This window comes from Chrysemys picta, chromosome 1 (assembly GCF_011386835.1).
Source record: "Chrysemys picta bellii isolate R12L10 chromosome 1, ASM1138683v2, whole genome shotgun sequence".
Lineage (NCBI taxonomy): Eukaryota > Metazoa > Chordata > Testudines > Emydidae > Chrysemys > Chrysemys picta.
Genome location: NC_088791.1, coordinates 98610054 through 98632330, shown reverse-complemented (window position 1 = coordinate 98632330; position 22277 = coordinate 98610054). Strand labels below are relative to the sequence as shown.

Genomic DNA, 22277 nt, shown 5'->3' with positions numbered 1-22277 from the left:
GTGTACCCTTCATGAAAAATAATGGGTAAATTTCTTGCCTCTGTGTATGTAGTGGAACCGTCCTTTAAACAAAATCTTCTGCCAACTTCTATAAAATACTGATGCTGCCCTCTGTAGGCTTTTACTATATGAAATAGCCAATGCTCATTTTAATTTTATTTTTTTATTAAAATTTGCAAAATGTAAGTACAAGAAAGAAAGAATGTAAAATATTATAGTATTATGGTTAAAACTCCTGTAAACAGTGTTGTCTGTTTATAAATATAATGGGCTAGGTTTTCTGCTGGCTGCCATGTTTTCTAGTTGCAGCAGAGTGGGGCAGTAAGGAAGCCAGTTACATCTCCCTGATTGCATGAACAATCCTGCTGCAGTTTAGAGTAAGTTTATGATGCTTTTTAAAGAGTACTGCCCTGCCCTCTTTGTGTCTTGTGATTTGTATTGGAAGGTTAGCTAAATGCAAATACCCATTTCTATGACCCAGTCTATTTTTTCCCATCTGGGTTGTAGCCTAAAATTTACAGTTTCCTATTAATTATTTTATTTTTGCAGAATGTTTTGGATGTAATTATGTTGGCGTTTGCAACTCATGCTGAGCATTATTACGCACCCATTGCCATTTACAAGCTTCCGATACTGTGCACCGAGTTTTGTAGCTCTGCTTTCTGATAAACTGGCCCTCCTTTATTCCTTTTCTTTGATGACACAATATTTTTGTTCCTAACGGTGCTGAACCTGCTTGCTTTCCGCAGGATTACTGCCAGTAGCTTACAGTGAGTTTTCTACTTTCAGCTGAGTGTTCAAATTTACCTGGTTGTTACTATTAGCATGGTTGGTACTACTGATCGGAGAAGACCTCAGCAACTTCCAGCTTTGTTTAAACAATCTGCCCAAAACATACTCATTTTCAAAGGCAGCAGTCTAGTTCCCACTGAGAAGGTGATGACCATCCCTTCACTCTAGGTTCTCATTTCCTTCAGTAGTTTCCAAGTGCTCGATTAGCTTCAGTCCTGCTCGTGTCCCATCTTCTCCAGCACACATGGAGAGTTCCAATCTCCCCTTGCCTTGCTGTTATTGCATGAGAGGCTAGTAGTATTTCAGAAAAGGCAGCTTTTATGGCACTCAACATGAGTTTTCTAAGTAGACTTTGATATGTAGCCTCTGGGACATCTTTCTTGCAGTTCTCTGCCATTGATTCCAGTATGCCCCATAACTATAAATTCCTCCCCAATAAGCTGATTTTACATTGCAGGTAGATAAAGTCCCTTATAACTAGTAGGCCGCAGACTGTTAAATTCTCTTGATCTTTGCACATTCTGCTGTTTGTTTGGTTAGTGATGGAATCCCCTACCATCTGTCTGTTGTTCTCAACTATTTAACATTACTAGGTCCTCCTCTCCTGGAGACAATTCCTTAGGCCCTAAGGTTTGAGGAACAAGGAGTAGTCATTCTTCCCTGCCTATTCTGGAAAGTTGGTCATCAAGGGTTTCACTTTAGAAAAAATACTGGGGGTTGGGGGCTGTGGGCAAAGGTGTGTCAATATATAGAATATTATATGTGATTATATTATATCCTGCAAAGTCTGTGGGGACGTGGAAGAGCTGTAGTGGTCCCTCGCTCTCAAGTGGGGGAGGGAGGCCACTCTGCCTCACTACAGGCAGATTGCAAGTAACAGTCTCATAGGGGAGAGCTCCAGCTCCCTGGGTGGGATGAAGCACAGCAATCTTTAGCCCACAGCCACCTAGCTGGGGCAGACAGCTGCAAACAGTCTGTAGAGGGGCTTTGGCTCCCTCTGGGTGGGGCAGAGTCACAAACAGTTAGGGCTCTGGCCTGTATTCAAGGCAGAGCTGTAGCAGTCTATAAGCCCAGGCCCTAAAGCATGGCGAGGTGGCAAACAGTTAGGGCTCTTGCAGGGGTGAGCACCAGAGCAGTCTAGGGGCTCAGGCAGGGGGGTGAGCACCTCCTGGCCTATGGTGGGAAGGCTGCCATCCCAGGGGTGTCAGGGGACACGCAGGCCCACCCAACTCCACTGCGTCCCAGCCCACGGCCCTAACAGTGGCAGGATGATCTGCCACTGGGTCAGCAGGGATTCCAGCCCCAACACTGCGGCAGCAGGACCGGACTAGAGTCTGGTCCCCCTGGGCTACTTCCTACCACAGTCTGGGTGTAGGGTCCCGTGGTCCAAAGATCCCCTGTCTCATTGGGGTACTCAGCTGCGGGTAGCTCCAGCAATTCCTCAGGGTCCTCATCTTCCTCCTCGACAGCAAGGCATCGGTCCACTCCGGGTCTGGTCTGGGCTCTTGCAGAGGCATCTTTTAGGTTGCCAACCCACCCAGTTTGGCCGGGAGTCTTCTGGAAACAGGCTCTATCTCGCAGAGGCTATTGAAAGCAATCAGAGAGATTTTAAGTTGTTAAAAGTCCGGTGGCGCAGTGAGGCTAAGACAGGCTCCCTACTTGCCCTGGCTCCACGCCACTCCCAGAAGCTGCCAGCATGTTCAGCAGTGGGTCCTAGGTGGAGGCACGGCCAGGGGGTCTCCGCGTGTGGCCCCCGCTTCAAGCGCCAACTCCGCAGGTCCCATTGGCTGGGAATGGGGATCCACGGCCAATGGGAGCTGCGGGGGCAGTGCCTGCAGGCAGGGGCAGCGCGCAGAGCCGCCTGGCCGCCCCTGAGCCTAGGAGCTACTGGCAGACATGCCGCCGCTTCCAGAAGCCACCGAAGGTAAGCGCTGCCCAGCCGAAGCCTGCACCCCAAACCCCCTCCTGAACCCCAACCCCCTCCCTCAGCCCTGAGCCCCCTCGCGCACCCAAACTCCCTCCCAAATCCTGCAGTCCAAACCCCCTACCATACCCATACCACCTGCCTCAGCCCTGAGCCCTCTCCCACACCCAAACTCCTTCCCAGAGCCTGCACCCCGCATCCCCTCCCACACACCCGCCCCAACCCAGTGAAAGTGAGTGAAGGTGGGGGACAGCAAGCGATGGAGGGAGGGGGGCTGAAGTGAGTGGGGCGGGGCATCAGAGAAGGGGCAGGGCAGGCAAGGGTGTTTGGGTTTGTGCGATTATACAGTTGGCAACCCTAGCATCTGCTCCCCAGAAGAGATGTCTGGTCTCTCCTGTGGCTCAGCAGCAACTGAGTTTCAGGGCTCTGTCTCCTTTTCTACATCCTGTCCCGCCCTGATACTTCCGGTGAAGGGGGCGGGGCAGGGTGAGTTTGGCTCCGCCAGGGGAGCATAGTGGTGCCTCACACTCCAGTTCGGAGGGAGGCCACTCAGCCTCACTATAGGAGCATATAGACCGATGAAAAGTCTGCGTGGGGTGGGGGGACAAATGACACCCCTGTGGGTCATATCTGGAGGGGTCCTTTGCCTCCTTTAGCCAAGATACACTGGTTGCCTAATTGAAATAACTAGGGGAGCCAGATCTGCTGATGAGAGGCTCTACTGCTTTCCTTAAATGTCCTGTTCAGCCCCAGGTATATCTTTGTCTCATGTAGATAATCCAGTTCAGCAATCCTAGCCTTGAGGGGCTAATGCTTGAACCGCGGAGTGCCTTATTCATGATGCAATAAACTGGGAGTTCTTTATACTGACTAAATTGCTACTGGCTTGCTGGCTCCACAGGCCATATTGTACTAACCCTCCCTGATCCTAAGTCATTGTTTGGTAACTTTATCTATCACCTTGTTACCTGGTCTGTTTTGACTAGGTTTAAACAAAATGTCAAGATCTGTGGTGCTTTTCAACTTTCTTTACATCAGGTGAACTATCGCGGAGCTCCCCTAGGCCAACTCCTTGCTCCGTTTGCTCCCTCAGCTATCTATCATTCGTTAACTTCCTGGATTGGGAGGTTTAAAGGCCAAACCACAGCCCCTCTCTGTGCTCAGCCACAAGCACACATGCTAATCAACACACTTGTAATACAGCCAAATGTTTTTACAATATTCCCAGCAGCTTTTCTTTAAAGCAGCCAGCAGTTGTAGTCACACAGGCACTCTCCCAGCTCTGACCACCACCGCTACTGTCACTGCAAATTAGGTGGTTCATGGAACGATCTTCTCATGGAAGCCTGGGAGAATGCATTCTTTTCTCATTAGTTCCTCTAGGATTCAATGGGAAGATCTCGAGGATGCAAATGCCCCAAAAACAAATAGTCCCTCATCTGGAGGGTGACAGAGATTCATTTAAAAAAAAAAAGAAAATGGCAAGTCAGCAAATGAATAATTTAGGAGGAGATTTTCAAAAGGGTCTGAAGGATTTAGGAGCATCATGCCCCATTGAAATTCACTGGCACTTGGGCTCCTAAATCTATTAGGCACTTTTGAAAACCTCTCCGTTAAAGAATATTAATGTCAGAGTTGTACAAAGAAAAGTCTTCAAAAGAAGAATAAATGGTATAATATTACTAAAAGCTGTGAATGTGAAAAAAAATGTTCCAAAGGCTCAACGTCCTATTAAATCAGGTGTCCCAAGGTGGGTACGGAGTAAGGTTGTGTATGTAAAATTTAAAGTATTTGCCCAGTGGGCACCTAACTCAGTCAAATGGGCTTTTTTAACCCTGCTGTGAAAAGGGAGTACAGAGGGAGGGGTGAGCAAGGAAAAAAAAACACCAAATGAAAGGGGGAGAGTGAAAGAAGAAAGGAAGTCATGCAATTCTTGATTAGTTCCTCAACCTACTTGTCCATCCCTGGCCACCAGAAGTCTTGTCGCAGTTGTTTTTTGGTTAGATCCATCCCTAAATGTCCTTCATATCCCAAGTGAATCAAGCAATCTCTCAGGGTATGTTTACACTACCCGCCAGATCGGCGGGCAGCAATTGATCCAATGGGGGTCGATTTATCGCAGCTAGTCTAGTCTAGACGCAATAAATCGACCCCCGAGCGCTCTCCCATCAACTCCTGTACTCCACCGTCGCGAGAGGCACAGACGGAGTTGACGGGGGAGCAGCAGCAGTCAACTCACCGCAGTGAAGATACCGCGGTGAGTAGGTCTAAGTACGTCGACTTCAGCTGTGTTATTCACAAGTGTAGGCACAAGACGGTGAGTTCTCAAAATCCATTCCTTTACAAGGGACAATTCACATGATGTACATCTATATGGTTGCAAATGTGCTGGTGTCATTGTCTTGTAGGGCCATCCATTGACTATGTAACTCTTTAGGTCCTGAAGTACCTTGTCTTCTCTCATAGCTGTTGCCCACTCTGATAGTGATGATTGACAATATATAGCAGTAGGAATTGCACCATCGCCTAATCTTGTTCCTGCCTCTCCAGGTATTAAGAGAAGTGTGAGACAAGGGAGACTGCTTAAAAGATTAGAAGACTCTGTTACCAGACTCAAGTGACAGTTGGAAGTGATGGTTTAAAGCAGGGGTAGGCAACCTATGGCACGCGAGCTGATTTTCAGTGGCACTCACACTGCCTAGGTCCTGGCCACCGGTCCGGGGGACTCTGTATTTTAATTTAATTTTACGTGAAGCTTCTTAAACATTTTAAAACCTTATTTACTTTACATACAACAATAGTTTAGTTATATATTATAGACTTATAGAAAGAGACCTTCTAAAAATGTTAAAATGTATTACTGACACGCAAAACCTTAAATTAGAGTGAATAAATGAAGACTCGGCACACCACTTCTGAAAGGTTGCCGACCCTGGTTTAAAGTCTTATGATGGTGATTCTAAAGGGGAAGGGTGTGTTGTATGTAGCTAGGTGCAGATAGCCAACCCAATTTGTAAGTTTGTTGCTAGGTAGTTTCTGTAGCTTTGAGTCCAGTAACTACAATTCCCAGGAGGCACCAGGGGAGGTAGAGGGAAAGGAGGAGAAGGAATGGAAGAATGTCCGCTCCGTGAAAGAGTGAGGGGAATAAACCTTACCTTTGCTGTTACTAAACTTCCTGAGTCTTCCTCAAAGAGGTTTAGGTATAAAAGCACAGTCAACTCCTGATAGAACGGCGGACTGAATACACTTTCGGGAAATGGGAGTTGCACATGTTTTGTCCCTGTCTACACTAGTGCACAAACCATGTTCAAACATGGCTGGGGTGGGGGGACCAGAGGAGTACTGTGTTTGACACCAGCTGTTAACTATTCCTAGCATACACACAGCCTTGTTATATAATAGTTTTATAACAGTAAAAAGAAAATCCATGTCCTCACTGGTGCTAGGCCCAGTTTAGACTGTAATGTCCACGTCGCTTTAGTAGAGGTGGTGAGAAATTGAAAAGCTGAATGAAAACAACATGTTACAGAAGGGGTTTGGGCCAAATGGCAACTGACTTTTGAGCATATGATTTAAAAAAAACACATGACACAGTAGCAGGTAATTTCCTCCGGTTTTCATGCCCTGTATTTATAATAGATTTAATTTGAACAGTAGTAGACTTTTAAAAATATGATCTGTGAAGCAACCCTCAGATACCTCAAAAATACAGTAGGGTCAGTGGTACTCAGCCTTCAACAATGTACAAGCCATGTCATCATTGAGCTGCAGAGAGCCACAAAATAATAATCTGGTGAGATTCTGACATTGCATCAGTCTGAGACAATGCGGCATTTGGAAACTTCCTTGCACATCAACTACCTTCTCTCCTCTTCCTTTGACTACTGGGTTGGGTGGAAGGGTTCTCCCTCTCCCTCCCTCCGCTGGTGGCAGGGTGGGAAGGAAGCTCTGACTGACATGCATGTATCAGCCAGAAGGGGTGTGTTCCTGTGAGTGGGGTTCTGCTTGCTTTTCCTGAGACCCAGTTTGAAGCATGTGGATTCCCAGGCAAATGTGTGGACCTCAAAGCAACCACTTACAGGGCCATAAAGATAACAAGTTCATGAGCTATGATTTGCGTTTCATGGGCAAAAAAACGCACCCCACCCTTTCCTGGAAATGGTGCAAGTCAGCTGCATGGGTTAGACCTGCCTGCAGTTTGCTGAGCTAGTTTGATCACTCTCTAATTTTGATGTTTAAAGATTAATGGCACTAGCTATCCTGTTTTGCTCTTTCTAGGCCATTCATAGTGCTGCCACCCCTGATGGAATGGATAAGGGTTGCTCTGGCTCATGCAGGGCACCGTCGCAGTTTCTCTGTGGACAGTGATGATGTACGGCAAGCAGCAAGGCTCTTACTACCTGGAGTTGACTGTGAACCTCGACAGTTAAAGTAAGTCCATGCAAAGAAATAATGATTTGAAAAACCTGTAGCTCTTTCATAGTGACAGTGATTTAACAGGCAGAGTAAGGGCTTTGTTATGTCCTCAGATGTGCAGAATGCTCATTCTCGTCACTGTATATCTTGTAAAATCAGCTACTGTATTCGTTCACATGCCTGTACGAGCCAGTTTCACAGGCTGCATGGTAATGTGCCTGCATGCCTAACAACTGGATCAAGCTCTGAATCTGTTCATAAAATCTTGGTTTGTCTTTTGCCATTACGTTCTGCTTTATAATGAGAGACGGAAGTCTTCCGCTAATTATGTCTGTTTCATTGTGTTCCTGTTACAAAATACTGAGATGTAATATAAAGGGCTGAATATATTATATTGTTTTCTGCAATCGTGGTTTATACAGCACATTTACAGATAAAACCAGTTCTTGGAATAAAATTACATTTTTGATCCTGAAATCACTGTAATTGAAAGATGTTGCAGGTCTGAATAATTCAATACTTATTTTTAAATATGTTAGATGTGACCTTCTAATGAGGCCCTAAAGTATATGTTTTCAGTATATGTTTTTAATGCGCTGCCTTTTCTTACTCATATATGCATGTATAAAGCAGCTTCCTAGTGCATACTTGATTCTGGGTTATATTTGTTTTAGATGTTTATATGAAAAGCTCTTATGAATGTGTCAAAAGCGGAATTATTCATCAAAGTTGCTTAATAGCTGCAGCACACAATATAGCTGCCAGTCGTCAGACACTACCTTAGAGTCTAGTGAATTCAAACCCAAGCTCATATTATTCAGCACCCTGTCACTCATACTCATACCCAGGTGATATATGTATGCTTTCCTGCAACACAGAAGCATGGAAATCATATACATGATTAGGTCCGACAACCTGCATCATAGCAGATGTATTTTGTGGACTCTGGTTTTCCAACACACTTTCACTAAATATTATATTTTAATTTGAGACTGGGATAATGCTTTCTTGTTTGAATATTTTATTAAATATGTTGAATTTAAAAGCTAAATCTTGAGGTTCATATTTCAAATACTGACTGTAACTGTTTCATATGAAGCTAAATATCCCGGGCCTGATTGTCAGTAGGACTTAACATTTCACTGTTTCAGCTGAAGTCTATGAGGTCCGCCAGTGCTCAGCTTCTTTGATAATGAAGCTCTTAATTTTAAAAAGGCACAACTAAAAAAACCTTTCCAGTTAAACTAGCTGATACAATTGTAGAAAAGTCAATATTCTTTCTTCTAGCCCCTTGAAAGAACAAAAATCATGTTTTGATATGATAAGAATATACAGTTTTTCTGCAGTTAGCATGCGTATAGAAAAACATTGACTCTTTTTACCTATTCTGCCATTTTAACAGAAGTTAACATTTTAAAACCAGGTTATGTTAGAGTGAATTGTAGTTATGTCCCAGATAATTGACTGATTATTGAGAAGAAATCAGTGCTCAATTAAAGCAGCCATCCAGAATTCAGTTTATAAAGAAAAATAAAACTAAAGCCACTTTTCAGCTGTCTTACAGTCTGGAATGAGAATGGAAAGTATGATCTAGATAGAGTTAATGAGGGTTTGATTTCCATTCCCATTTCCCAAAACTAAGGTCACTGTCGGTGTAAAGGGGCCTTCAAGTGGGTGTTAATGTGACATTTAAAGGCCCTTTACATTGCCACAGTGGTGTGGAGTGTGCTTGCTGTAACTGAGAATCAGGCGCTGTGTGTCTGTAATACTGAGATCAAAGGAAAGGCTGCTGCTTGTTGGAGAGCATCATGCTATTAATTTGAAATCTCGCTACTTGTAATGTTTTATTTGTGCTCAGTACAGACCCTCAGCACTCCTCATTTCCACCCAGTCGTTGTACCAGCCTCTCATTTCTCCCCAATGAGCAGCAAAAGCCTTGCATCTCCCCAGTCCTCATCAAGCATCAATTCTATAGTTGCCAAGGCTTTGAAATATTTTCAAGAGGCAATTCTTCAAATAAACGGAGGGACTGAGGACAGCTGGAGGATTTTGTATGTAGTCTGAGACATTTTAGATTATTTTTTATAAAAAATATCCTAACTACTGGGAGCCTTAAGCCTGAAAATGTTATCAGTTTTTTCTTAAGGATCTTTTCTCTTACTGGTCCAGAAGGCAAAAAACAAAAAGACACCCCCTCCCCACAAACAAAACAAAAAGAACCAAAACTAAATAATACACCATATGCTACATTCTGTGTCCTGTGTCTACCATTGTGACATTACATTATTCCTCTATGTTGATTCATGGCCTATTGTTTAAAAATGTAAGACAGAATCTGCTTCCACACTACAATACATATTCTAGAAAAGAAGTTTGGAAGAATCTCAAAAAACTTGGAGTTCAGGATCAGTTCAGATAAAAAATCGACTGTTCAGTGTCCTATCTGAACCTCCAGCAAAGAGATCTCCTACCATATTTTTGTGACGCTTCCCAGCTCAATTACACAAACCCTTATGGTCAGGTGCCTAGAATGTGGGATTGTAAATTATCTCAGCCTTATTTCTCTCCTTCCTCCCAAAATTTCCCGTCCTTCCTCCTCCCACTATCTCCCTTCTAGCGCCCCTTCTCTGTCTACTGTCCTCTTCTGCACAGAGCAGGGGAACCAACAAGGAGGCAATGAAATCTGTCAAGGAGTGAGTAAGATGACTGCCTGCCTGGTAGCTAGGAGATACTCCTGCAGCCAAAACTATAATCTTGATGATCAAGCGAAATCCTGCTGCTCTGTGGGACATAGGGAGAAAGTTAGGGTCTGTTTCAGTAAATAAGAATTGTTGGTAAGTATTATCTCGTCCCCCAGTGTAATGCTCTCCTTCACACATCCAAATTCCAGTATCTCCAGCAACATCTGATTCCTTTCTTCATCATTTTCAGATGTCCCCCACCTGCAGATCTGTTTTCCATCCTCACCCGCTGACCTGTCCAGTTGCCACTCAACAAATCACACTCCCAATCTTTAATACGGGGTTCAAGACCATTATTTCTCCTTCCCCAACAAGAGCAGTAGAAAAAAGTGGATGGAAAAGCAGTCAGGACATATTGAGGGGAGCTATTCTGCTGACCTACTCTCCCATCTGGGAAAAGCTCAGGTCAGATGATCTCAGTCAGAGAGTGGTGAGCAGCCTGAGGACCTACTCCGCTGAGAGTTAAAGGATAATGTGATATACTAGTTTATTCATCTCATATACAGTGATCGCAAGTGTCATCTCTGCATCAAGTATCATCTGCAGCTTCCCATATGGAGACCTGAAGGGGTTAGTTTTGTCATTTTCCAATGCATATGGGATTGTTTAGTCTCCAGAAGAGAAGAATGAGGGGGGATTTGATAGCAGCCTTCAACTACCTGAAGGGGGGTTCCAAAGAGGATGGAGCTCGGCTGTTCTCAGTGGTGGCAGATGACAGAACAAGGAGCAATGGTCTCAAGTTGCGGTGGGGGAAGTCCAGGTTGGATATCAGGAAAAACTATTTCACTAGGAGGGTGGTGAAACACTGGAATGCGTTACCTAGGGAGGTGGTGGAATCTCCTTCCTTGGAGGTTTTTAAGGCCCGGCTTGACAAAGCCCTGGCTGGGATGATTTAGCTGGGAATTGGTCCTGCTTTGAGCAGGGGGTTGGACTAGATGACCTCTTGAGGTCCCTTCCAACTCTGATATTCTATGATATGTGAAGCCAGTCAGAGCATTAATGTGATAACATGGTCTGAAGAATCAATATTCTGGTGATATCAAGATCTATATCTCTGCCCTTTCCTACTAAGGCAATTCTATCTTGATATTTTCTCACTATTTTGGGGCCAGATTCACTCCTTTGGTTCTGCTAGCTCAGTGGCTCTCAACTTTTCCAGACTACTGTACCCCTTTCAGGAGTCTGATTTGTCTTGCGTACCCCCAAGTTTCACCTCACTTAAAAACTACTTGTTTACAAAATCAGACATAAAAATACAAAAGTGTCACAGCCACTATTACTGAAAAATTGCTCACTTTCTCATTTTTACTGTATAAGTATAAAATAAATTGATTGGAACATAAATATTGTCCTTACACTTCAGTGTACTGTATAGTAGATAGAGCAGTATAAACAAGTCATTGTCTGGATGAAATGTAATTTGTACTGGCTTCGCTAGTGCTTTTTATGTAGCCTGTTGTAAAACTTGGCAAATATCTAGATGAGTTGGTGTATCCCCTGGAAGACCTCTGCGTATTCCCAAGTAGTTGAGAACCACTGTGCTAGCTGATCTCAGGTTTCAGGCTCCTGGTAGTAATATGTTCACATAGAGCTGGAACATGGTAGCACAAGCCTTCTGCAACCCAGTTCCAATGGGGAAGCCAGAGCAGGCCGCCGTAGCCCACATTGAGCAGGGCTGGCTAGCAGATGCTCTAATTCAGAAGTCTGGTGACCCTCTACTAGCAGGGTTGCTCTAGAGCTGCAGTTATAAAATAAAGCTGCTTCCCCCTACAAGGGAAAGATGGGCTGTGGTATCTCTGCCTGCCTTCTTCTGCAGGTTAATGCCTCAACCAGCACAGTGAGGTCTTGGCTTCATTTGTTCTGTATCTTGGTGCAGTCCAACTAGTCCCTTCCATGTTTCTGAGGTGGGGCCCCCATGCAGGATTCCATGTTCAGACATATCAAAAGCTGTGCAGTGGCCGAGCGATATCAGTACAGATATATGGCCTTGTCCATCATTGCCACCAGCGCTCCCTCTGTTCCGTGTCCTGGTCTGAATCCTGACTGAGAGGGCTCCAGGACACTAGATGGAATTGGAGAAAAATCTTTGTGAACTTCCCAGTTAGCTTGCTCAGCAAAGGGAGATTAGACAGGAGGCAGTAATTAGCTAAATCAGTTGCCTCAAGAGATGGTTCCTTAAATACTAACTGGAATTAAGTAGTGTTTAGTGGTGGGACAGGCTCCAGCCAAGTCAACAAAGTTCTGAAAATAGGAGTCATTTCTGAGCAGGAGCTGAACATGGTTTGACGATAGTCAGGAGTGGCTTCTCTCACCTCTGAAATATTCAATATTGGTGACTTTTTCTCCTGGAGGCAGACCTCCCCACAGTGATCCATTCCTAATGGATGATGCTTAGTTAGGATTATTGTAATGTGCTTTATTTATAGCTGCCTTTGGAAACAACTCACACATTACAGCTAGGGCAGAATGCTGCAGCGTAACTGCTCAGGGATTGTTTTTGCACCCAAGGGTAGATGAGAATCTACCTTCACTGTCTGCCTCCTATCCAACAAGCATTGCTGCCAAGATTGTGCAGCTTCTTGTGCGAGATGAGAGCCAATGAGCCCTATCATGGACGTTACTGGCTGTCTCATGGTGTAATCTCAAGAAGATGAGAGAGGGGGCCCACTACCTCAAGGGCCCATAGCTCTGCAGTCTTGCTAACTCCTGTGATTTTATCACCAGGCTTGCAATATTTAGCGGGTGGGTTTTTTTGTAAACCCCAGTTCCAGGAGTCATGTGATTATGTGAAAATCTCAATTTTCATTTTTGAGAAGTTTTTAGTTTCTAACCATCATGGTTCTGGAGTAAAGCTGGAAAAAGTGACCTCTGAAGGCTCAAAAACCAGAAAAGAAATACAGAGAATCCAATTTATTTATTTTAAAATCTCATAATTTTCAAGCCAATCTCATGATTTTGGGGAGCTGACTCATGATTGTTGAATGCGTGGGGTTGGTGACGTTGACTCTAGAGTGCTCTCTTCCTCTCAAGAGCATATCTTTGGCATGCTAGGCAAAGCTCAAGACTTTTTGTTTTCTTTTTACTTTTATGTTTCTTAAGAGGTTTCGTTTATTTTAATAACAGATGATGCCATTTCCAGTTTTAAGTGGGGGGGGGAAGACCTCTAGGGGTAATTAATATGATAGCACTTACATTGCAAGCACATCACATCTTTATTTATATGGCAGTGGCTAAAGTGATGCACCTCCTAAAATGACAGCCCAGACACAGAAATGGGGCCATATTACACTCTTTGACCTTGTGTACACACAGGTTGGGGTGGAGTGAGGTTGGTTAATTTGCACTGAGTTTTTTGGCACACTTACTCGTATGTACTAAATAGTATGCAATAATTGCATACAGGCTGTCAGCTGTTTTCAGATTCGGTACCGACCAGTGTGTCTATGCAGCAGGGACTTTGTGCAGAGTAAGCGTGCAGCATTCTGGACAGGTATCCCATAGTGCTCTGGTGGAACCCCATTGAAGTCCATGGGATTGCACTGATGTAAACATAGCTGCCCAAGTTGTGAAGGCTCCGTGTGAGACAGTTCTCTGCCTGTGCATTTGAGGTGTTCTGTGTGTGGAGGTAGATCAAATCTCTCCTAGCCTACATATGGGCAAAAGGGGGAGAGGAGCCAAGGGTAGCTGGGGAGGGGGTAGAGGGAGCCAGGGAGATGGTGGATACCAGAGTACTGGAAGGACTCAGGGGCAGCCTGAAGGAGGGAGGTTGCTGGGTGGCGGGGTGACGTGGAACAGGTTGGATGAGGGAATGTGGGGTAGCCTCCCTTATTCTGCCCCAGGCCTTTTCAGCCTGTTCCTCTCCTCACCCTACAGCAAGGACTTGGTCTAGCCATCAGCCACCAATGCCTTCCTCTCCCAGCTGCCCACAGTGCTGTCGTGAAACCAGCAGGCTGGTGTTGAGTGTGGTGGTAGAGCAACTGTTTCTCTTCCTTTAAGGATAGTACCATAGCAGTGCCAGGTGGTGGAGAGGGTGAATTTCAGGGGAACCCTGCTTTTTCTCTGCAGGCTTGCTGTGATTGTAGCTTTGCTGGGTGTATGACATCCTCCAGGTAGGGCTGGGGGAAATGCACTGTGGGACTGCTGAACATGTGTCGTGTCCAGTGCATCATACTAACCAGCCGTGTGTAAATTAATGCAGAATGTGGCCCCATAGTATCTAAATCCTTCAGCAATATTTCCCATAAGTCTGAACAGTTATATGTGGCTGCAGTGATGTATGGGACTGCTCCTAAGTTCTTTACTGTACCCCATGCCCCATTCATACCTGCTAACATTTGAAAGCTATAAAGCTCCAGTGATTTGGGACAGAAACAGTGATAGTAGTGCTGATGGCTGAGCTCTTATTAGCCCTAGCCAAAAGGCCAGTGTCTATTCTGATACTTCTGGATCCTAGCATTCAATATAGTCTGTCACAAGACACAGCTACAACCATCCCACTTGAGACAGGGGGCAGAGGTCAATAGAAATACTTTGAAGTAATTAAAACAACGAGGAGTCCTTGTGGCACCTTAGAGACTAACAAATTTATTTGGGTATAAGCTTTCGTGGGCTAGAACCCACTTCTTCAGATGCATGAAGTGAAAAATACAGGAGCAGGTATAAATACGTGAAAGGATGGGGGTTGCTTTACCAAGTGTGAGGTCAGTCTAACAAGATAAATCAATTAACCGCAGGATACCAAGGGAGGAAAAATAATTTTTGAAGTGGTAAGAGAGTGGCCCATTACAGACAATTGACAAGAAGGCATGAGTAACAGTAGGGAGAAATTAATGTTGAGGAAATTAAGTTTAGGTTTTGTAATGACCCAACCACTCCCAGTCTTTATTCAGGCCTAATCTGATGATATCCAGTTTGCAAATTAATTGCAGTTCTGCAGCTTCACGTTGGAGTCTGTTTTTGAAGTTTTTTTGTTGAAGAATTGCCACTTTTAGTTCTGTTACTGAGTGACCAGAGAGACTGAAGTGTTCCCCTACTGGTTTTTGAATGTTATGATTCCTGATATCAGATTTGTTTCCATTTATTTTTTTGCGTAGAGACTGTCCGGTTTGGCCAATGTACATGGCAGAGGGCCATTGCTGGCACGTGATGGCATATATCACATTGGTAGCTGTGCAGGTGAACGAGCCCCAGATGGTGTGGCTGATGTGGTTAGGTACTATGATGGTGTCCCTTGAATAGATATGTGGACAGAGTTGGCACCGGGGTTTGTAGCAGGGTTTGGTTCCTGGGTTGATGTTTTTATTGTGTGGTGTGTAGCTGCTGGTGAGTATTTGCTTCACGTTCGGGAGCTGTCTGTAGGCGAGGATTGGCCTGCCTCCCAAGGTCTGTGAGAGTGAGGGATCGTCCTTCAGGATAGGTTGTAGATCCTTGATGATGAGCTGGAGAGGTTTTCATTGGGGGCTGTAGGTGAAGGTTAGTGGCATTCTGTTACTTTCTTTGTTGGGCCTGTCTTGTAGTAGGTGACTTCTCAGGACCTTCTGGCTCTGTCAATCTGTTTCTTCACTTCACCAGGTGGGTATTGCAGTTTTAAGAACGCTTGATAGAGATTCTGTAGGTGTTTGTCTCTGTCTGAGGGATCGGAGCAAATGTGGTTGTATCTTAGGGCTTGGCTGTAGACAATTGATCGTGTGATGTGGTCTGGATGAAAGTTGGAGGCATGTAGGTAAATATAGTGGTCAGTAGGTTTCTGGTATAGGGTGGTGTTTATGTGACCATCGCTTATTAGCACTGTAGTGTCTAGGAAGTGGACCTCTTGTGTGGACCGGTCCAGGCAGAGGTTGATGGTAGGGTGGAAGTCGTTGAAATCTTGGTGGAATTCCTCAAGAGCCTCCTTCCCATGGATCCAGATGATGAAGGTGTCATCAATGTAGCGCAAGTAGAGTCGGGGCCTAAGGGGACGAGAGCTGAGGAAGTGTTGTTCTAAGACTTGGAACAATGCTTCCTCAGCTCTCGTCTCCTTATGCCCCAACTCTGCTTGCGCTACATTAGTCTCTGAGGTGCCACAAGGACTCCTCGTTATTTTTGCTGATACAGACTAACACGGCTACCACTCTGAAATCTGAAGTAGTTGAAATCTTTTCTTGAGTGTAGTGATGGGAAATTACACTTCTGCCTTCAGACCCCTCACATGTGGAGTTCTCAGAGCTCAGGTCTCTCCTTGGTCCTATTAAATATTTATGTGCAGCCACTGGGAGAAATGATGAAACTTCTAGAGCTCAAGTGTCAACAATGTACAGATAACACACATCTCTGCTATTTGCAGTTTGTCATAACTAAGACCTTGGCTACACTCGTGAGTTACAGTGCAATAAAGCAGCCCTGGGCGCCCTAGCTCACTCTCTGTCCACATTAGCAAGGCATGTAGAGTGCTTTGACTCCACAGCTACAGCGATGCTGGTATTCCATCTCGGCGAGTGGAATAACGTTTGCTGCGCCCCCGCTGGAGCCCTGCGGCACCAGTGTGAACAAGGTGTTGCATTACTGTGCTGTGATCAGCCTCCAGAAACGACCCATAACCCCCTTAAGTCAAGTGGCCACTCTTGTCATTGTTGTGAAATCAGCTGCAGGAATGCAGAAATGCTCTTTCAAAGCTCCGTGAAGCCGGCTGCTTATCAGCGCCAAGAAAAAGCAAACATTTACTGTTTGCTTTGAGTGAGGGGAGGGGAAGGGGGTCTGAACTTACAAAACAGCATGCTGACACACTCTCAGCCCCCCAAATACCCACTCTCTCTCCCCCCACATACACACAACACACTCCCTGTCACACTCCACCCCACCCCATCCCCATTTGAAAAGCACGTTGCAGTCACTTGCATGTTGGGATAGCTGCCCATAATGCACCACTCCCAATGCCGCTGCAAGTGCCGCAAATGTGGCCACGCCAGTGCGCAAACAGCTGTCAGTGTGGACAGACTGCAGCGCTTTCCCTACTGCACTCTCCGAAGGCAGGTTTAACTCCCAGCACTCTACATCTGCAAGTGTAGCCATGCTCTAACAGTTAAAGCAGTGGGGAGTGCTCAATAGCTCAACTATCTCCCCTCTCCCTGGCTTGAGAGAGCAGAACTTCCCAATAACTGCTTCTTTTCCTGGATGGATGTGGTGAGAGTTCTCCCTCCTGTTTTAATCTACTTTTGCCATGGATGATAACTCCAGGATGATTCAGTCATCCCAACACAGGGCTGAGATCAGCATACACACGCAGAAGAGTTGGCAAAAGCTGAATCCTAGCAAGACGGAAATTATTATACCTGTGAGCAGAGGGGAATGATTCAGAGAGTTGGCCACCACGGTACAGCCCCCACCAATTGAGGATGCATACCTACAGATCATCGAGACAGTCAGTCGTTGGGAGTTTGTCTGGATTTCTTGCTGACGCTATGCTCACTTATAGCAACAGCCACACAAAACATCTACAATCTATGACCAGCTGGGAGATCAGGTCCCAACTTTGCTGATGATGAATTGGCCATGAAAATGGCGTATCACCTCCTATCTGGATTGCAGCAATGAATTCAATTTGCGGGTCAAAGCATCAACCCTGAGAAGACTGCAACTAGTGCAGAAGGCAGCCGCATACCTCATCAGCACCACAGATGACCAAGAGCACCTCACCTCTGTGCTCTGCTGATTACACTGTCCCACCCACAATAATGAGTTAAGTTTAAAGATCTCAGTCTTTATTTTCAAAGTGGCCTAGGCTCAGAATACCTAAGAGACCTCTTGTCCTCTGGGACCATCGTTGTCATTGATGGCTCTATTCCTCAGGAGTAATAGAATTGTCTACCTCAGGGTTCAAGCTCATCTGGACAGAAGACATGAGGGCCTTCTTTGGGGCTAGTCCCACACTGTGTAACTCTCTCTTGTGGAAAATAAGCACCAGCATAAACCTATATGCCAGTCCAAACGCAAGGGGTGCTGCTTTGATCTTGCTTTCCTTAAAAACAACATATAGCATAGCTTGGCTTTCTCACCAACAGAAGTTAGTCTGGTAAAAGATATTACCTCACCCGCCTTGTCTCTCTAATATAGTGTAGCATGTTAATTTACTCCACACCCCACATACGCACATGCGTGCACACACAATTTCCCCCTGGAGACGAATGAAGAGCAACTGTGTTTGATAGACATTAGTCTCCTTATTTAATTTTCTAATTCTGGAAGCCACTCAGATCCCATGGTGATGGCGCAGCATAAGAATCTGAATAGATTAGAATAAATAGAGACTGTGGGGGAGAAAAATATTGCCACTGGTTTTAACTCTCTTAATATACCATTGGACAGGGGGAGCTCTTTGCGAGGGACAGAGTAGAAAAATAAGATATTTTTCTATCTAATTAGGACAAGTCTCCCTTAAATAGGGGTAGTTGGTTTATATGTCTCTCTCCTTGAGTGTCCTTGTTCTTCCCACAAATGTTGACTAATCCTTTAACACCAGCGGTGGCTGCTGCAATAATTAGGCACAAAAATGCCAACCCAGTATGTGGCTGCAAACAAACTCCTTGACAAAATCCAGCAGTCCCTTGGTGCAGATTATGCCAGAAGATGAAGGGAATGTGAATACTTAAAAGGCAGCATGCAGGTTTCCTGATGTGAATCTCAACCTATTTTGCCTACTTGATATCTGAGGCCAATAATAATAAGGAATTATTTAAGTCCAGGCCCTTTTCAGTGTGGGGGCCAGAACACACGATGATTTTACTTGATGTAATATTCCATATGCTTGAGTTCTGTAATGAAATAGTTGTTACAATACAGACAACATATAGTACAGTATTATAGTGGTTATGAGGGGTTTGAATTAATTATTCTGGTTAGAGCTGAGCCAGAAACAAACTCCTGCCCATAAACTTTGGGATTATTCAAAATCAGAAGCCTTATCCAAATTTTACAAATGACTGTTGCCTTTATAAAGAGGCTAGTATATTAAAAGTAATTTGAATCTGGATCCAAATTTTGTAGTTTCAGCGCATCTTTAATAGGTTTGTCAGTATCTGTAACCCATTATCCTCATTGTCTCCTTGACAAGAATGACATGTATATTGACATATATCCAGAATGTTTTTATTTCACTGTTTGTTTAATATGGATCCTGATTAAAATAATTTAAAAGATTTTTATTTTCAAATTTTAAAAAGAGACCCCTCCTCCACCTTTGGCAATAATTAATCTCAGTCTTTGTGAAGTGGTTGTGACTGGACTAATTTTGCCATCCCTGTTAGTGAAAACACAATAGTTTCTGGATAGCATTTACATTGTGCTCTCCTTACCGTTATCAATATAATATTTCCACTCAGGAAACACCTGAGAAAAGGAGTGGTGACAAAGTTAAATCAAGTTAATTATTAGTATTATTTGTTTTGTGATAGCATCTATGAACCCCAGTCATGGACCAGGACCCCCAGTGCACTAGGTGCTGTACAGAGAACAAGAAAGATGTTTTTTTCCCCAAAGAGCGTAAACATTCCAAATGAATCATTATAATGAATTAAAATATTAAGATGCAAATCATTGTGGAATCTACCACAACTTTACAAAGTTATAATCAAGCAAATAACATCTACAGACTCATTACCCTCATTTTGCATTTTACACAAAGGTCATGGTGAGCAGTCTCAAAGAGCCAAAACACCCAGATAACTTAATTGATAGAGAAGGGTTTGAGGCTACATCTCAGTTTGAGCAGTAAGGTTTTAGGTGCTCAGATACCATGATGAAGATCATGGGGGGGAAAGAAAAAGCCTAGATAGAAGTCTCTGGCCTTAGTTACACCAATGCAACATTATTGACTTCAATTGACAGCAACATAATATTCTGCTCTCCATTTCTTACAAATCAGTTGTGCTTGAAAAAAAATTACATATATATATATATACACACACACATATATATCTATAATATATTATATAATATAATATATATATATATATATATAAAATGAGAACATATTGAGAATATGTTTTCAATGGGTTTTTTACATTTCCAAAGCATTACAAAGTTTAAAAAATTTGACCATGACAGCCCACAACCAACTGTGATGATAAACCCAAAACCAAGTAATTAAAAAAACCTCTACAATATAGAGTTGTCACGGAGTGCGGGGGGACACAAGGCCCTGCACCCCCGGCTTCCTGCGATTCACCATGACTCTCAGCCAGCCAGTAAAGCAGAAGGTTTATTTAGACGACAGGAACACAGTCCAAGACAGGTCTTGCAGGCACAGACAACAGGAACCCCCTCGGTTAGATCCATCTTGGGCTCCCAGGGCGCCCAGCCCCCTTGGGAAGTCAGAGCCCCGTCTGCCTCCCAGCCATCTCACCAGCCAGCTTTTGAAAACTCTCCCCTCAGCGACCCCTCCCACAGCCTTTTGTTCAGTTTCCCGGGCAATGGTGTCACCTGGCCTCTAACCCATTCCTGGGTTCTCATGTTACATGCTCAGGTATTCTCCGTCGGTCAGTCTTCCATCCCCCAATGCAGACTATCCTAGCCACGCTCCCCTGTCAGCATTCAAAGACCACAGTAAGAACAGTCCCAGTTCATCACAAGAGTAACATAAACCATGCCTAACACTGTTAAAATAGTATCAGAGGGGTAGCCGTGTTAGTCTGAATCTGTAAAAAGCAACAGAGGGTCCTGTGGCACCTTTAAGACTAACAGAAGTATTGGGAGCATAAGCTTTCGTGGGTAAGAATCTCACTTCTTCAGATGCTACTGTTTAAATAGAAGCACCTTGCCCATTCATCATCCATTAACCCAAACTTACTCAGACAACAAATAACTTTATTTTTAGAGAGACACCCAAACTCTCTCTAAATCACACACTCCAAGTAAATATGAAAATAATTTCCAAGTCTTAGCTGCCAATATAAAACCTGACCGTTATGTTTTCATAATATGTATAATCTTTCTGCCAAGTGGAGCCAGCGGCAACCAGGGCCGGGTTCAATATCTAGGAGTTCCTTTTCAACAATGCAACACAGAACTGGCTCGAGCCCCCAGCCACACACCACCCCGGGGTGCTTCGGAGAGCCAATACTTCCCCTCTCGCAAGTACAGAGTCTGAGTGTAGAAAAGAAACTTTTAATGAAAGGAGGGAAGTGACCCAGCATTACTTAGGGAAAGTGCCACAAACAGGATTCATAACCATAAAACTGTGAGCAGGACGCGCAACCCAGAGTGCGTGGGGCAGAGTCTTCTGCCTCATGTTCTTGAGTTCTACAACCAAAAGTTCCTTTACAGTGCCCCCCTCTGCTCCCTCACCATACCCCACTCACAGTGGTTGTCCTTGGTCAGTCAGGACCCTGGGTTCAGAAGTGCATCTGTGTGAGTTCACCTCCCACCTGGGGAAGAAGACATCTGGCTAGCTCCATCATCTGAGCACTTGCTCTGGCTGGCTGCCCTGCCAGCCGCTGTTCCTCGCTGCCTGGCCGCCCCCCCCACCACTGTTCCTGGCCACCCTGCTAGCTGCTCCCACCAGCCAACTGCTTGCCACTTTCGTCAGCCACTCCCACCAGCTGCCTGTCAGTTATCTTCTGCTGCCACCTGCGCCTCTACTGTGACCTCTGTAGGTCAGTCTCTTAGTGATTTTTTATGTCAGCAGGCAGGGCAGAAACATTGCCCCACCACAAGTGATTTCAGCTCTTATTGAGTACTTAAAAATAACAAAAGGCTCCTAGTGAAGCCTATTTAGCTCTATCCTTGAACAGCAGGGAGGAACAGGTTAAACCAGACCGGGGACCCTTAGGGAGAGTTAACTGTCCCCACCCCTTTTACTTTCACAGGGGTGTGGCATTCGAGCCCCTGCCTTAGCGAGTTCCTTTCAACTGAGGGTGACCCCTCAATTAGGTAGGACGGGCTCAGCACAGTTCTGTTCCCCTTTACTCATGCAATAAAGATAACAACATTTCACTACCCCTGAATTCAGATTTACAAATTTTATTCATAGACTCATAGACTTTAAGGTCAGAAGGGACCATTATGATCATCTGGTCTGACCCCCTGCATGCTGCAGGCCATAAAACCGTCCCTACCCCTTCCCTGGACTCTGCTGTTGAAGTCCCCAATCCTGTTTTTAGTGACTGCAATCGGCAGAGACCCTCCTGCTAGAGATCCCTGCCCCATGCTGCGGAGGAAGGCGAAAAACCTCCAGAGGCTCAGCCAATCTGCCCTGGAGGAAAATTCCTTCCCGACCCCAAATGTGGCGATCAGTAAGACCCCGAGCATATAGGCAAGAGTCTCCAGCCCGACCCCGTTAGCCATTATACTATTTACCCGCCATTGCTTGGCTTTCCTTGACTACTATGTTTTACCATTAAACCATTCCCTCCATAAACTTATCTAACTTTATC

The 22277-nt window shown here is 44.7% G+C and overlaps 2 protein-coding genes across 6 annotated transcripts in view; both read left to right on the top strand.

The window, feature by feature from the left end:
- ABTB3 (ankyrin repeat and BTB domain containing 3) overlaps nt 1-22277 on the top strand; it is a 279212-nt gene that overhangs the window by 196485 nt on the left and 60450 nt on the right. For all 4 annotated transcript variants that reach the window (XR_010597867.1, XR_006172874.2, XM_005300806.5 and 1 more), the window contains exon 4: nt 6995-7147. Coding sequence is in view for 2 of the 4 variants with exons in the window: in XM_005300806.5 (XP_005300863.2) it covers nt 6995-7147 (153 nt within the window). In the remaining 2 variants the exon portion in view is untranslated. The remainder of the gene's footprint in view (nt 1-6994; nt 7148-22277) is intronic.
- CRY1 (cryptochrome circadian regulator 1) overlaps nt 1-22277 on the top strand; it is a 440250-nt gene that overhangs the window by 370237 nt on the left and 47736 nt on the right. The window lies entirely within an intron of this gene.